This window comes from Cavia porcellus, unplaced genomic scaffold (genome assembly GCF_034190915.1).
Source record: "Cavia porcellus strain 051 isolate PalLab524CR breed Dunkin Hartley unplaced genomic scaffold, mCavPor4.1 scaffold_4, whole genome shotgun sequence".
NCBI classification, from domain to species: domain Eukaryota; kingdom Metazoa; phylum Chordata; class Mammalia; order Rodentia; family Caviidae; genus Cavia; species Cavia porcellus.
In genome coordinates this window covers 8817247-8834910 of record NW_026947487.1, presented here as the reverse complement: position 1 = coordinate 8834910, position 17664 = coordinate 8817247, and the positions used below count along the sequence as shown (strand labels likewise).

At 36.0% G+C, this 17664-nt stretch overlaps 1 protein-coding gene across 10 annotated transcripts in view; it reads right to left on the bottom strand.

Moving 5' to 3' along the window:
- Myo9a (myosin IXA) overlaps nt 1-17664 on the bottom strand; it is a 351801-nt gene that overhangs the window by 34242 nt on the left and 299895 nt on the right. For all 10 annotated transcript variants that reach the window (XM_063246690.1, XM_063246689.1, XM_063246687.1 and 7 more), the window contains 4 exons: nt 17534-17650; nt 15590-15778; nt 13756-13803; nt 1817-1928 (listed from right to left, as the gene is read on the bottom strand). In XM_063246690.1, coding sequence (XP_063102760.1) covers nt 1817-1928; nt 13756-13803; nt 15590-15778; nt 17534-17650 — 466 coding nt within the window. The remainder of the gene's footprint in view (nt 1-1816; nt 1929-13755; nt 13804-15589; nt 15779-17533; nt 17651-17664) is intronic.

The window sequence follows — 17664 nt, the reverse complement described above, 5'->3', positions numbered from 1 at the left end:
GAGGACACAGTGAGCACAGCTGGTCTATGTCATTCTGCTTCACCAGCTCTGGCTCCTGGGTACCATTATCTAGATATCCTGAGTTCTAAACTATAACATTGGCTTTCAAAGCTAAGATCAAGTAGGTGAGGTGATGTTACTATACTGGTAGAATCACCATGATAATCACAAAGAAAATTAATGCCATGAAGAAATCATACCTCTTTTAAAAGTCATAAAAAGTCTAATTCCTTAAACTTTCAGCACTACATCATAGAAGAAATACCTCTAAACCTTCAAGAAGTGGACAAATAGTAAAGTAAATCTGAAATCATTTCTTACTTTCACTCTCTTCATAATTTTTTAAACTACTGATAATAATATGAAAAGAAGTGCTTGTTTTCATAGCATGCTATGAAACTGCAATGCTAAAACTGGAATGATAAAGTTGTTAACCAAGGTGTCTGGGCAATGATGACATGAAAACTGATGAATCATTTCATTATTTTAAAAAAGAAATATAAAAGAAAAAGACTGTTGTTAAACCACAAAACCAGACAACAAACTCAAAGTAGCAATTTTGCTCAGAAATTGGCCCTTTCAACCAGTATACTTCAGTTTCTTATTTACCCAGATAACAGTTCCTGTTCTAAAAGTCTAGAATACAGCTCTGTAAAAACCAGCTGTGTCTTGGTTCTGCCTCTTACAAATGGCTAGTCACTATGATGCAACATTGCTAACTATAATGCATATTATAAGACCCAATTCCCAGCTGACAAGCCATTCTGCCTCTGTACTCCCTGCTTGCTTATCTCATATAAGCCCTTGACCATCAGAGATCGGGGCCTGAATTTTGAGGAACAACTGATTCCCATCAATGCCTGTCTGATGTAAAATAAATCTGCCTCCAAATTCTGGGTATCACTTCTGTGTTTCTGTTTGCCACAGCAGTTTCAATCCTGCCTAATATTTCCTTCATTGAATTCTAGTCCTCTAGTAAAACAAAGCTTCATAGAATTACTGATTACTGCTTAATAAATGAGAGGAGTGTGAGCCAAAGCCAGAGCCAAGGTGACCTGCAAGAAGTTTGTTCTTACATTTTAGGATTTACATAGTCTGGTGAATGGACTATAGTTGAGAAAGTACCCTTTTGGCCATAATCTAAGAAATAATCTGTCCATCCAATAGTATGTTCATCTACCCAACAAATATTTATAACTCACTATGTGCCAGAAATGTTCTAAGCATAGGTAAAACTGAAGAGACAGATAAATTTCTTGTGTACAGCATATGAGACTGAAAATCAAGAAAACAAATGAATATTTAATATCAATTTATACTAACATACTGCAGCCTAACTTAAGTAACACTTTAATGAAAGGTAGCAATAAGTGTTACAAGGTCTATCATATCAAAGAAAAGGATTAGAGAATAGGGCTATGGTTTAGTTAGGAGAGCAAGCAAAGATCTCTTGAGGAGGAGGTAACATGGGTGAAGACATAACCTCAATGAAAATGAAGTCATACTAAAATGTGTGGATGAGTGTGCACAAGGCTCTGGGTTCAATCCTCAGTACCATAAATGAATGAATGAATGAATGAATGAATGAATGAACGTGTAGAAGAAACAGTTAAGACAGAGTGAGTGTGCAAGGCCCATGTAATACCAAGTATCTTGTTTGGATGCAGAGAGTGCGTAAAGCAGAATACAACACTAAAAGGAAGATAAAGAAGTAGGTAGTGTGAATTATTTTTTCATGTTAAAGACAGAAGAAAACGCAAGGGTCTAAAGATGTTAGGTATTTAAAAAACATTCTTCAAAGATCTCTGATACTTACATTTGCAAACTGAGGCTCGGTCCATTATCCATATCAAAGAAGAACAATATTCACAGTATGTAGGGATGCTATATTGAGTGGCCTTGAAGACATGACCATTGTGCTCTTCCACCTGGGTGAAAAAAAGTCATCTGTTTATCTTAAAGCCAATGCACTAAATGCTTCCCTAATATGGTCAGCACATGAGAAATCTTCCAATCCCTTCCAAAGTTGTCACTGGACGCTTATGCTAGAGGGAGAACTACGGTCTTCTGAGAAATAAAGTTTATGGTTCTTGTTTTCAACAAGTTAACAAGGCTGATAAATGTTGAAATTGGAAATTGAACACATAAGGCTGTGGCATGGCTGACCCAAGAACAAAGAGACTCCTCAAAGGGCAAGATAAGGTTATAGTTGAGGACACCTGGCCTCAGCTCTGATTAACTAAATAAAGACTGTAGCTACAGGTATTTCATTCCTATAGTAAAAGGTAACATGGAGATCTTCTCCTAAGACACTTCTCCTAAATTAACATAAGATAGTTCTCCTAAATTAAACATAATCCATTACTTGAAAAAGTCCTCAAACCACTCCTAAGGTCTGTTCAGTTTCTCGCATTTTCCATTTTCCACTCTAACCCCATCCTTGTTTGAAAACTAAATAAATACGGGGCACCCAGAGAAATTCCTTGTCTTAGCCCACAGTCTCAAACTCTACAGAGTTTTGATCCTCCTAGAGCCATAAAATCAACCATTTGTCTCATTTATTTAAGCCTTCACCATACACTCTTTTGAGAGATTAAAGATCTAGGCCAGGTCCCCAGTAGGTAAGTATGACCAATTTATATGAAAAGCAAAGCATGCAAACAACACAACTGCTATCTTATGTAACTGGATTCGCATAGTCAGATCAAAGCAGTTCTCACATCTTTTTTTTTTTTAAATTACTGATTACAGAAGACTTCTGTTCCCTGAGAACTCTAGTACACTAAAAATAAAGACTGAAAAACTATGAAGGTATTTTTTCATATACTCACCGAAAATTAATAAACATTACAGCTTAACGTAAGTAATATGGTAATGAAAAACCATTCTCTCTTTAAAGCAAAAACAGTAGAGCAAACAGGAGTTCTACATTTTTATAAATCTCTTGACTGTCTTGCTTACTGAAAGATACCCAGACTCTGCTCCATTTCTGCCCTCAATCTACTGCAGTGTATAACTGAGTTTGAACAACATGAAGAAAATCCAGCCTTGTACAGATAGGAAACTGGAAGATGGAGAAATATTTTAATAGTTCTTTCAGACACTGATCCTAGGGCAAAACTTAACAAATGCAAATTTAAAGGTTAATTAAGGGGGTCTGGAAAGATGGCAGAACAGTAAGCAGCAAACTAAAAAGCCTCTCTGAGGAAAACAGCCCCGATGCTGGAATATAGCATTCTGGAGAAGGAAAAGCAGGAAAGACGTAGATCTCCTTGACCAAGGAAGAAGCTAAAGTGAGAATTGAAGCCCACAGAAAGAATTTTAAAAAAGAAAAACTTGAACAGAAGAAGGTGGTAGCTGGCGGTGCTCTCACCAGAGCTGGTCCCACTGTGCCTGAAGCACTGTTGAAACCTAGAGATGCATGGGCACAGTGAAGCTAGTGGCTGGTAAGCCTGAAGGCCTTGGTGAGGAGATGTAAGGGCAGAAAGGAGGAGCGAACCAGAGAACCACACTGGCTGGCAAGTCCAAACTCGAGCAGCTGCAACTCAGGGAACTGCCCAGGTTCCCACTGCTTCGACTTGCCAGAGCTGTGGTCCCACTGGGGTGTGAGCGCACTGAGGTCAGGGATTGGCGAGACCAACAGAAAGTGGAGCCAGTAGGGGACCTACCCTGATCTGTAGAGAGTGTCAGGAATAAAACTCTCCCAACGGAAAGGAAATGACATCTTGGAACCGGGCAGGGCTGGCAGAAACAAGGTATTGTAGAGACTTCAGTCAGTTGTTCCCTTCCCAGATGGGACTGGTCAGATGTGCTTGGCCTGGGTCACGCCCCTGGCTGGGAACCAGTAGGGTGTCCTAGACCAATTCTCTATGAGCTTGCACATTAAGATGCGGTGAAGGCCTGGGGTGAAGGGGGGCTGGCTGACCCAGAGGGGAGGGGCCAAGATATGCTGTCCCTATTTGCACTTCAATAACACACTGGAGAAGGCAGGGTTACCTAGCCAGCTCACTTCAGAAGAACCAGAATCAACAAAAAAAAAAGGGGGGGGGGGACTGGGGCCTTCTTTATATGCCTGTATGGAAGAAACAAAAAATATGAGAAGAAGAAACAATAAGAAAACCCCCCAGCCCCTAACCTTGAGAACATTGATCCAAGAAAGGTAAATACAAGAGATTGAGGACAGCAAACATGCAATATCAGGTACGGCATCAGTGGATATAAAGAAGTATATTTGGGACCTCATAGGTAAGTTCTAAAGTGAAATATTTAACCAAGTAAAGCAAGATATAAATAGATTAATGAAAGAAATGCTGAACACCTCTCAAGAAGACACAGAAGAATGGAGGAACACAAACAAAGGAGAGAACCCTTTCATGAAGAATATAAAGAAAATATAGAATACATAAAGCAGATTCAAAGAGATTACCAGGAAATTAAAAACTCTATGGAAAGATGGCAAATCTGCTTCAAAGAAACTAAGGACAGATTATCCAAACTAGAGGACAGGTTCACAATGTGTGATTATGAAAAGAAAAACTTTTTAAAAATAACAAGCAAACAAGCAGTACCATTACAAAGTTATACTTGAGAATAAAGAATGTGAATGAAGAAGCAGGGGTACAAACAAAGGAACTACAAAGGCTATTCACAGAAATAATTAAGAAAACTTCCCAAACACAGGAAAAGGAAATGATATTCTGATATATGAGGCATACAGAACTCCAGCCACCTACAACCAAAACAGAGCCACACCCAGGCATATAATAATCAAGATCCCAGAAATTCAATATAAGAAGAGAATAGTAAAAGCTGTTAGAGATAAGAAACAGATCACCTATAAAGGAAGGCCCATCAGAATTACTGCAGACTTCTTGACACAAACCATCAAGTCAAGAAGAGCTTGGAGAGAAATATTTCAAGCCCTGAAAGAAAATAGCCTCCAGCCCAGATTGATACACCCTGCTAAACTGTCTCTAGAAATTAATGGAGAAACAGAATCCTTCCAAACAAAGAAGAATTGGGGAAATTCGTGACCACTAATCCAGCTCTACAGAGAATACTACAGGGCATTCTAGAGAGAGAGAAAGTACCATGATTCCAGGAACAGTGGCAGAGAGGCCTCAATAAATGGAGCAGAAAGTAGAATGAAGAAGACAAGCAGACAACTAATGGCAAACAAAGAGCATAACAGATATGAGGCAGAGAAGATTGGTTATAAACTCTAATATAGATGGCCCTGATACACTAAATTTAAAAAAGAGAGGGACAGAATCACAGGTAGAATAGATCAGGAAGTAGGGTCCACTGAGATTCTCTATATAGGAAATATAATTAACCTGAAAAAGGGTATATGGACTGAAAATCAAATATGGGGAAACAATGCTCTATAGGACAGGGAGCCAGAGAGTAATAGGGCAACTAGACCAGTATTTGTGGACAGTTTGGAAAGACAGGCTTTAATAGGTAAAGAAATATAATTAGAGATCAGGTACAGGAGGGAGAAGGTTTGGAACCATTCAGGTAAATAGCAGGTTGCCCCCCATCCCCCAATTTAAAACCAAGAGTCTAGGTGAGACCCAAAAATACACAGTGCACCCTCGGAAAGTGAAAGGTGAGGAATGGTTTCTAAAAAGACAGCAGAAGATACTGTTAATGGTGTATCAGGAATTAAAACCCGTATTACTCACACCACTCTGCTTAGATAGATCTTATTCTGTCCCAGTTTGTCTACTTGCATTAGATTTGAGGACACAGACAGCTATCCCCAAAACACCAGGATATAGCACAGTAATCATCTCTAATTTCATATTACCTTAATTTGGAGCCCTGTATGACTTATACTGGTTTATCATGACTTATCTTAGTTAAATCTGGTTTGTTTAATTGTTGTTTGGTATTGACAGATTTTATTCAAAACTTATATGGTTGATAGTATCAAGTCTGAGCATTTAGGCAGTTACACTGAAGATGACAAGACTCGCTACAATACCCATTCTGGTTTGATTACTATCTGTTTTTGAAGTTTTATACTACATACAAAATTGTGTTTTTATTAATACTATTATATTCAATTATACTATGGTCTGATGATATAGCCAATTATATTGAAGATAACAAAAGACAACACAGTAATCATGGTAGAACCCCTTGTACAGTGGTCTTATATGTCTTTTTCATTTCAAGTATTTATAGGAATATGTTTTGTTTTGTCTTGTTTTGTTTTGTTCCTCCCTCTAACATAGAAAGGATACATGTTAAGACTCATGCATGCGTAGAACCAATAAACAGTTTATGAGAGGCTGATTTTATGACACATGATGGAATGAACAAATACTTTGAAGAAAAAGAGACACTACAGTGCTGATCCAGAAGTATCATAATGTGAAATCCAACAATACTATTATTCTTTGTTCAGAGTACCAGTAGTATTATTCTTTGTTTAGAGTGATTTTAGCCTGCTTGGGCTTGTTCAATCTCAACAAAAATGAAGATATTGATAACTGCATGTATAAGTAGGATTGATAACCATATTATTAAGTTTTTATTGAACAGAACTGGTTGTAGTCTCGCTGTCTGAAACCCCACTTTACATGATCCACTTTTGTATCTTGAATAACTATTTGTAAGAAGACAATATGTAAATATCAACTAGTGATTTCTGTTTATTCTTTCTTTGAAAGTATGTATTATTTCTACCCATTTTATTTTGTTTAGTCTTCCTTTAAATAAAATTTTTTTTTAAAAAAAGAGCAAAAAGAGGGAAAAGTAGAAACTACTATCAATTTCTTATTGTTGGGGCTGGGGATTTAGCTCAGTGGCATAAGCGCCTGCCTTGCAAGCAGGCAGTCGTGAGTTCGATCCCCAGTACCGAAAAAAAAGACAAAAAAAAAAAACAAAGAAATTTGTTATTGTCTTATCTCGAGCTCTTGCATTGTTTATACAATTTTATTAGGTTTGGCTCTGTTCTGTCTTTTGTTAGATTTTATGCTTTCAGATGGTAAGGGCAGCTATTTTGAATATAATGGGAAATATTATGGTAATCATGATTTCCTATTATATTGTTTTGAAGTCTTATAATGCTTTTATTCATTGGTCTGATTTTATTTTGTTTTGTTTGATTTTATTATGTGAGATGGTAGGAACGCTATTTTAAAGAAAACAAAACATTATGGTAGCCATTGCTGATTTACTATCATCTTATTTTGAAGTATCATGCTTTTGTTCTTCTGTTTTGATTGGTTCTATCCTATTGTGTGTTATTTGATTTTATTATGTGTGATGTTATAGACAATTTTTTTGAGGAAAATTAGGTATTATAGCAGCTACTGTTCATTTCCTGTTATTTGGTTTTGAAGTCCTGTAATGCTTTTATTCTTTTTTATGTTTTTTTACTATATATATATATATATATATATATATATATTTTTTTTTTTTTTTTTTTTTTGTCTTTTTCATTTTTATCGGTACCAGGGATTGAACTCACGACCGCCTGCTTGCAAGGCAGGCGCTTATGCCGCTGAGCTAAATCCCCAGACCCTTTTTTACTATATTGTTATGTTTGATATTATTGTGTGTGAAGGTATGCTCAACTATTTCAAAGAAAAGAGACATTATGTTAGCTACTGTTGATGTCCAGTTGTTTTGTTGTGAAGTGCTGTGTTGCTTGCATTTTCCTGTTCTGATTTGCTTTGTTTCATTCTGTTTTCTTTTGTTCTCTTTAAAGTAAAAAACAGTAAAGGTTAATTAAAATATGATAGGGGAAGGAAAGAAGGGTAAAGGAGATGAAAAGATTTTAAGACATTATACACATGTGCTAACTCCCTATGATGAATGCAACCATTATGTACTACAAACATGGATTAATAAAAAAAATTTTAAAGTATGAATTCAAAAATCATACCAGTGCAAAAAGAGGGAAAAGATCCAAATCAATACAATTAGAAATGAAAAAGTTAAAATCACAATGAATAACCATCTAAATCAACAAAATTATTAACATCTACTTCACAAGCCTGTATGCCAAAAAAATTGGGAGACTACAAAAGACATGGATAGATTTCTAGATACATATATGAAAAAGTTTTGTTCTAGAATAAATTATAGGTCATTATGATGGTCTAACATAGTGGAAAGCCAAAGTAAAACACCCTGATGACCACTTCTTCTTCCTTTCCCCTTCAACCTGATTACAACTTCCTCCTTCTTTTACCCACGCACACAAAGAGAATTTTAATCAGTTCCTCACATGTCATCAGTCCCCACCTCAAGAGTCACTTCTGGTCAAAGGTCCCATATCTGGTCCCATATCTGGTCAGAAGACATAGACCAATTCCATGAGTTGTGGGCTCCTCTCTGGGTCTTCAATAAAGGCGTTTTTTTTCCCCTTTTTCGTCTTTTGCTTCTCTATTGAGCCCCAAAACTCTAACAACATAAATTACCAAAATCGAACTAAGAAGATTTAAAAACACTGACTAATCCAATAAAAAGTGATTAAGTAAAAGGAGTAACAAAAAACCTACCCATTAAGATGACTTAGGTTTAGCTGGATCACTACTGGATTGTATAAAAACTTCAAAACACCATTATTCCTTAAACTACAGTAAAATTGAAAGGGAAAGAGTATGCCCAATGTCCTTCCTGGGAGCTACTATTACTGATTCCAAAACCAGACATGGATCGAATTAAAAACAAGTATAAACCAATCTCTTAATGAACACACATACAAAATCCTCAACAAGATACTGCAAACAGAATGTAACAATCATTAAAAATATCATATATCATGACCTTCTAGGTCTCATGCCAGGAATGCAAGGATGGTTTAACATGTCCCAATCAATAAAAGTAATACATCACAAAAAGAAGGAAGAATCAAAATCATATGATTGTCTCAAAAGATTCAGAAAAAGCTTTTTAACAAAATCCAACTTCCTTTTATGATTAAAAAAATACTGAAAACACAGACATTAGAAGTATCTTATCTCTATCTGATAAAAGCCACTGATGACAAACTTACTGCTGACATCATATTAATTGGGGGAAAACTGTAAGCTTTTTCTCTAAAATCAAGAACAAGACCAGAAAGGCCATTATCACCACTCATGTTCAACGTGGTACCTGAAACATTAGCAACAGTAATAGGTAAGACAAGAAATAAAAGGTGTACAAAGAAGACATTAAATCATCATTTGCAGATAAGATGATCCTCTACATGGGAGACCCACAAAAATCCACTGAGAGACTCTTAGAATAACCAAATTCAGTAATGTAGTAGGATACAAAATCAACACAAAAATCAATATTGTTGTTATACACTAATAATGAGCCCATGGAGAAAGAAATCAGGAAAACAAATACTATTTCATCACAGCATTAAGAAAAATTAACTTAAGAATTAACCTATGAAGTAAAATATCTCTACCAAAAAAAAAAAAAAACCTCTGAAAAAAGAATCAAAGACATCAGAAAATTAAAAGATATTCTCTGTTCTGGGTAGGCAGACTCAACATAGTCAAAATGGCCATACTTCCAAAATTGATGCACAGATTTAGCCCAACTCCAATCAAAAGCAATAGCAGCATTTTTTTTTACAGAACTAGAGAAAGTAATCTTAAAATTCATACAGAAACAGAAGAGACTCAGAGTAGCAAGAAAAATTCTGGTTGAAAAGAGGAAAGCACAGCTGGGCATGGCAGGATACTCATATTACCCCAGCACTCAGGAGGCTGAGGCAGGAGATTGTTGTGAGTTCGAGACCAGCATGGGCTACAAAGTGAGCTCAAGGCCAACCTGAGCTGCATAACATGACCCTCTCTAAAAAGAACCAAACAAACAACAACAAAAACCCAGCAAAGCAAGAGCCAATTCCCAGATTTGAAGTTATATTACAAAGGTACTGCTGTAGTTAGGGACCACAAGGAAAATGATTACATACGGGACACATAATTTGTAGAATTATTTTATAATAGTCACCTAAAAGCTCAAACACAAGACTATAACATGGATGTCAAGTGCTGTGCTGTCGTTCCCCATGCTCAAAATAAAGCTGTTTCTTAATTATACCTGTCTGCTATGCTTGTGTAGCAGCCAAGGACTCCTGGTCTCATACACAGTGAAGAAAAAAAAAAAAAGTCAAACACAGAAGGCGCAGCAAATCTGTCCACACACTAAAGACCTCAAAGAATCCAGTGGAGGGCCCAGATACCCTGGCAATATCCTGCATGAGTCCAGAAGACCTACAGCCCACAACTATGACTCATCCATGTCTGTTTCATGGATCAATGCTGGGAAGGCCCAAAAGTTAGTGGTAATTGCTAGAAAGTCTGCCAGCGGGATGAAGGATCTGTGCCAGTAAGTTCAGAGTTCTGCACTGGAGCTAGGAAGCAAAGCTCAAAGTAAGGACCAGGGTGCCCCCAAAAAGTACCACAGCCATCCCCAGCAACAATGAGGCCCGAGCTCCTCTGATGATGAGAACCGCAGAGTTCTTATGGAAGCCAACCCGACTAGTTTTTTTTTTTTTTTTTCCCCCTCCAGGAGATCAAATAGCACACCCTCTTCCTCTCCAGAGCCAGGAAGCAATGCTCAAGTAAGGACCAGAGCTCGCAAAGTGAACTGCAGTCATTCTCAGAGACCACAAGGGCCTGAGTGCCTCTGACAATGAGAATTGCCAAGTTTTATCAGGAAAGAATCTTGACAAACACCTCTAGGAGATCCAAAGGCAACAAAAGGAGAGTCAACAACACTCAGGAGAATCAACAACACTACTTCTTCCTCTCCAGTTCTCCTTTTAAACTTGGCAGCAATCCTCAGGCGAGCCATCCACACTCAGCACCATGCAGTTTCAGTTCGCCTGATATTACAAGCTGACCACCAGTCATCAATCCATCACAGGTACAGTAATAAAACAGCATGGTATTGGCACAAAGAGAGACAGGAGGATCAATAGAACATAACAGAGGATGCTGAAACGACTCCAAACACATTCAGCTACTTGATCTTTGACAAAGAGGCCAAAAACATACACTAAAGATAGTCTCTTTAATTTGGGGGGGGGGGTTTGCTAGGGATCGAACTCAACCTTGTACTTGCCAGGCAGGTGCTCATGCCACTGAGCTAAATCCCCAGCACCCCTCTCTTTAATATTAATGTTCGAAAAACTGGCTATCCACATGCAGAAGATTAACTCTACACTCTTATTTCTTACTATGTAGTAAACTAAAATCAAAAAGGATCAAAAACTAAATGTTAAAAACAAAAATAACCTGCTGGAAGATAAAATAGATAAAACTCTTGAAGAGAAAGGCATAGACAAGAATTTTTTCAACAAACCCACAACACAGGAAATATACCAAGGATCAACAAATGGGAACACATTACATTTATAAGCTTCTGCACAGCAAAAGAAATAATCAACAAAATTAAAAGACAACCTAAAAAATGGGCAAAAAAAATTTTTATTCCTCAGACTGAGGACTAATATCTAGACTAAAGCATTTTTAAAAACTAGCCCCCTTAGCTGGGCATGGTGGCACACATTTGTAATCGCAGCCCTTGGGAGACTGAGGCAGGAGGGTCATTGTGAGTTCAGACCAGCCTGCACTACAAAGTGAGCTCAAAAGCCAGCCTAAACTGCATAGTGAGTCCCTGTCTCAAAAAGACAAAAACAAAAAACAAAAAACAAAAACAAAAAAACCCCACAACAACAATAAAACCAATAGACAGTGAACAGATGTTTGATAAAAAAAGGACGAATGGCCAACAAATACATGAAGAAATGTTCAACATCATTGGCCATTAGAGAAATGCAAAATAAAGCAGCACTGAAATTCCACCTTACCCCAGAAAGAACAGTAATCATCAAGAAACCAAATAATAACAAATGCTAGTGAGGCTTAAAGGGGAAAAAAAGAACCCTTCTACAATGTTAGTAGAGATGTAAACTAGTACAATCACCATGGAAATCAGTGTAGAGTCCTCAAGAAAACTCAATCTAGAGGTCTGATTTGACAAAAAACTAAATCTAGAGATTCGAGCTATTCCCCTTCTAAGTATCATCCTCATAAGAGTTAGAGACATCATGCACAGTGATACGTGCATACCATGTTTGCAGCAGCACAATTCATAACAGCTAAATTTTGGTAGCAGCCTATATCTCCATCGACGAATGGATAAAGAAAATGTTTGTACATACAATGGTGTACTACTCTACTTAAAGAAAGATGAACTTGAGTCCTTTTCAGGAAGATAATTGTGCCTTGAGACCATACTGTTAAGTAAAATAAATCAGAAACACAAGGTTAAATATTGCATGATTTCTTTTATATGGGAAACCCAAATTATAAAGAAAGAGCAAAATAAAAGATAAGGAAGTAGGGAGACAGATCTTTCTCAAATAGAAAGAGGATCAAGAGAGGGTGGGACAGAAAAAAAGATGAAAAAAGGAATTAAGATGTGTTGTGTGTATATATCATTTCCATATGAGGAACATTAAGTGTTATATACTACAGGTATGTTGTAATAAAGAAAAATCGCATCAATAAACTTATGTTCTGTGACACCATTGTTTTAGCCTTCATTAAAATTTAAAATTTAATCTTCAAATGCATTATTTAAAAAAAACACACATGAGCAGAAAATATCTACAAATCATATACTGTACTTGATAAAATACTTCCTTAATAGACAATGTAATATAACACAGTGAGTCAATCCAATTAAAAAATTATCAAAATACTGAATAGAAATTTCATTAAAGAAGAAATATGAAAGGCCAATAGAAACTGGAAATTGATAGTTACTATCATTAGTTATGTGCAAAAGATAGTAGGATACTAAATCATACCCACTAAAATAGCTGCCAAAAAAAAGACAACAGAAAGCATTAATAAAGATGCAGAAAATACAGAATTCTCTGGTCTATATGGTAGTATGGGAAACAGTTTGGCAGTTTCTGAAAATTTTAACCTTCAGAGTTACCATGTGATCCAGTAATTAAACTCCCAGGTTTATATCTAAGAGAGCTAAACACGTATGTCCATAAAAAGACTAATATATCAATGTTCATAGTAGTACTATTCTTAACAGTCAATAAAATAATCTAAATATCTATGAATTGATAGGGATAAATAAAATATCCCTATCAATTAGGGATACATCCACATATTAGAATTCTATTCAGGCCTAAAATCATGAACTAGGGGGCTGGGGATTTAGCTTAGCGGCATAAGCAGCTGCCTTGCAAGCAGGCGGTCGTGAGTTCAATCCCTGGTACCGATAAAAATGAAAAAGACAAAAAAAAAAAAAATCATGAACTACTAATTATACAACACAGATGGACCTCGAAAACATACTAGGAATCATATGCAAAATCCTATACATTATATGATTTCATTTATATGAGAAGTTCACAGAACTCAAAACTATAAAGATAGCATCCCTAGTTAGGAAAGAGATTATGCTTGTACCTTTATAAGAAAACATTTTAAATTGTCTATTTTAGGAAGTCACCTGTCCACTAGGAAACATCTGTCATTCTAAATATTTTAAAGACATGTATGACTTAACACTTTCACAACAGGGCCACAATTTGCACATCTTGCAGCTGGGCAGGTTGACTGAATGGTTCAAGCTCATAGGAATGTATTAAGTACCCCACAAACCTATTCCTTTTACAGTATACCCAGAGAAACACTATGTGATATTAAAGACATTGATCTGAAAGTTCCTTCTTTATAACATAAAAAACTGAAGACTTACCAAATCAGTTTCTTTTTTTCTTCTTTTCTTTCTTTCAGTTTTTGGCACCTGGTAGGGGTAAGGAAAAATAAAGAAACTGAAACAACAAAGACATCTTTTCTTACTTCCTTGCAAATGTTATTTGCTCAACAGGTAATAAACAAATCCTTATTTTTTAAAAGGTACTGTACAGTGCTATAAAATCCAGAAAATGAAAAGATATAGACATACTTTTGAAATCTCAGTTCTTTCCAGAAGTCACACCATTATTAATGTAAATGACTATTCTAACCGTTATTCATTTTAAAGATTTTACTTCCTACTTTTGTATTTGGAAAACTACTACAGAGCTAAACATCAAAAGGTATTACTTGAGACACAAGAAAGCGCTGACATTTCCTGATGACTGCAGTACAGAAAAACCTGAACATACTCTTTAAAACTTATAAACATAGGTAACAGATGAAGAATGATCAAAATATATGGTGAACATTTAAAATTTTTAAAAAATCATTACAGTAAAATATACATTGCTGTCAATCTTCCCTCAAAATATACTGCCTCATTTTCAACTCATCCCACTGTTCTTTTCCACTTTTTGAAGTAGTCCAGAAGTTCTTTTTTGTGGGTGATTTAACATTCATTCATTCATTCATTCATTTATTTGAGACAGGATTTTGCTATGCCATTCAGGTTGGCCTTAAACTCTTAGTGATCCTCCTGCTTTGGCCTCTCAAATACTGGGATTATAGGCATGCACCACTACTCCCAGCTTGAGAGTGACTTTAGGATATGTGATATGTAAATGTTGTGCCATTTCACAGAAAGGCAGGCCGGTAAAAAAAATTACAACGCGCACTCATCTACCTTTTTTCACTGCATCTGGCATCATGGCTTGCTCTTCCCCAAAGTCAAAATGAGCATGAAAAGCAAGCGTTTTTGACTGATTAGGTATTAAGGGAGCAATGACAATGTAACCAGAGACCGCCATGAAAGAGAACTTCAGAACTGCTCTGGAAAAGGGAAAAGTTGGCGGGATAGTGTGCTCCAAGGAAAGAGGAATATTTTGAGGTCAATAGTTATATATTTGTAATATACTTTTAAACATTTACGGTATCTTTTGATTATGAGCTCAAATCTTTTGTATCAAATAACAGCCGTAAGCTAAAACACATGTTTTCCTGAAACCTTATACAAAAAGAAGTGTAATTTTTGAGATCTTAGGTAAAGACTACAATGAGAAAATTTTTTCCCTCAGTACCAGGAATTGAACTCAGGACCCTGCATTTGCCAACCAGGCACTTGTGCCACTGAGCTATATCCCTAACAATGAGAAACATTTTTAACCAATGTTTTTCAAAGGAAATTTAGGTACTGATCTGTATTAAAGCTGAAGAGTACAATCTTGAGGGTAAAACCTTATGTATTTAACTCAGTGAAGAATGTACTCATTGCAGAGAATTTAGAAAAATATGATCTCACTAACTGCATTGGTGATGCACCGTGTAATGCTAGTACTCTGGGAGGCTGAGACAGGCAAGTTGTAAGTTTAAGTACAGTTTGGGCAACAAGTAACTTACCAAGACCCTCTCTCAGAAAAAAATTTTCAAAACAGAAGGATGGGAGCCGTAACTCAGTGCAAAGGCCCTGAGTTCAATCTCTAGTACAACAAAAACACCACCACCACCAGAAAGAAAAAACTAGAAAATATGGTCTAACAAACTTGTAAGACAGAGAGGAGTTCTACAGTAATGCTAAGTTGATATGTTTTTCCTAAATATCAGATGACTTAAACAGAGTCTTAAAAAGAATTCATAACTGGATCTTTTTAGGCGTCAAAATATGTCACATTTACCTTTGTGGCTATGCTATCAGAAGTCTTGAATTCATTCATGTATTCATCTAGAAACACTTTAAAAGTGTTGACCCAAACTCTCACTGGAGATTCACTCCAATCACGCTGCTCAAGCCTCATGGTCTTTTCCAAAATCTGCTCAAATAGTGCATAGAGGTCTTTATATCGTATGCTTTTCCCATCATCCATCTAAAAAGAAATGAGCAATGTAAGACTTCATGAAAAATTCTTTAACACATTCATGACAGTCCACACATGTATGACTACACCATGTCACCAGATGGGACAGTCATGCATGTACCATTAGTAGTTCAAGCTGGTGGAAATGTCTTAAATATAGAAGTCTAAATAAACCTGTAATGAGTAATACTGTAGTTAGAATGAAGATTAATCTCCTGACATACTTTCTAAAAACCATGGTCATGGGGTCACATGGCATATGAAACTCCTATCCAGTAAAGAGCCAGAACCAGAATAAAACCTAAGTTTTTGAAAAGGCCTAGCAGTTTAAACAATGAAATAACTGAGTAAGTCTCAGGAACTGTTCCCTTAAGTCTGGCTTTCCAATTTTATGTAACTGTAAAATTGTAGAAGCAGTTGCTATCTCTTTTAATTATTAATTTCCACATAAATGACCTTGTTTATACAGTTCTACTCTAAAATAAAAAGACTATCAGATAGCCTTTAACTTATTTTTCTGAAGAAGACTGATACGCTCAGAAAGACACTATATTATTTGTGAAGGAATCAAATAGAATTCCTTTTTATTCATTTAAACAAAAAGTAGAATTCTATAAGGAAAAAAAGCCTTTTCTGATCAGAAAGTACTACATACATTTAAAATTTATTTTCTTTAGACTTTTTTGATGGTGTTTTGAACTTTTTTTGATAGTGTTAAAAAAAAATCAACTGTTTAGTACTGTTTTACACATGATGTCCATTCCTGTGTAATTCAGTGCACACTAGAGTACCCAATACTCCTAATAATAAGTATGAAGGAATTACAGGTATGAAGCTGAAAAAGACATCAAATTTTTAAGTATCTGGGCAGGATTAGAAAAAAGTGGACAATCTTCTTCCTCCTCAAACCTAGTTAATTTTTTTATAAGTTGGGGACTTTTATTAGTCTTTTTTGTGGGGGAGGAGTCTTTTTGAGACAAGGTTTCACCATGCAGTTCAGGCTGGCCTTGAACTCACACTGTAACCCAAGCTGGCCTCTACCTCACAGCAATTCTCCTGTCTCCTGAGTGCTAGGATTACAGACATGTGCCACCACACCCAGTTATTACAGTCTTACATTTCCTGCTTGTTTTGGCTGTATAATTTCCTGTTTTCAGCAGCAAAAATCTTATGTTGAAAAAAGTACCAAAGTGAAGTATAAACTAACAAGTGTTCCTGATATCCCTTTTCACAGTGAATACAAGAGACTGAACAAAAGCAAAAGTGCAGAAGTTATGAATTACTATTTTAAAAATATAATTGTTAAACACTAATGAGTCAATAGACCAAAACATGTATTATACACATTAGCAACAAAATTTAATTTTCTAAAATGTAACAAATATCCTGTAAAAAGTATAAGGTAAATTTGAAAATGGCATAAAATGCTATACAGAAATCAATAAACACATATTGCCCTAATTCCACTAGGGAAAAATATATAATACATTTTACAAAGCGGAAAAATTACAAGTTATAGCTTTTGACAGAGCTAAAAGGATAATGACAGGTCAAAATGAGAGTAGGGAAAACTACTCAAAGGAACTTAAGAACACTATTAATCTGAGGCCATTCACTCTTCTTGTCTTTAACTTTTTGTCTTATCTCTAAAACAAACAAAAAAAACCCCTTGAAATTCTCTAGTTAAATGTAGTATCTTCTAGAGTATCACCAAATTTTTCATGTGGTTAACTACTGAAAATCTCCTAACATACTCAAACTTACCGCCAATGCAGATGAATAAAAGCTGAAGATATTCTGCCGAAATTCTTTCAGGGCTTTTTTAAACACAACATCTACTAGTGTATCCTTCTTGCTGTCATCATTATCTAGGTCATTCATCTAGGAACCACCGA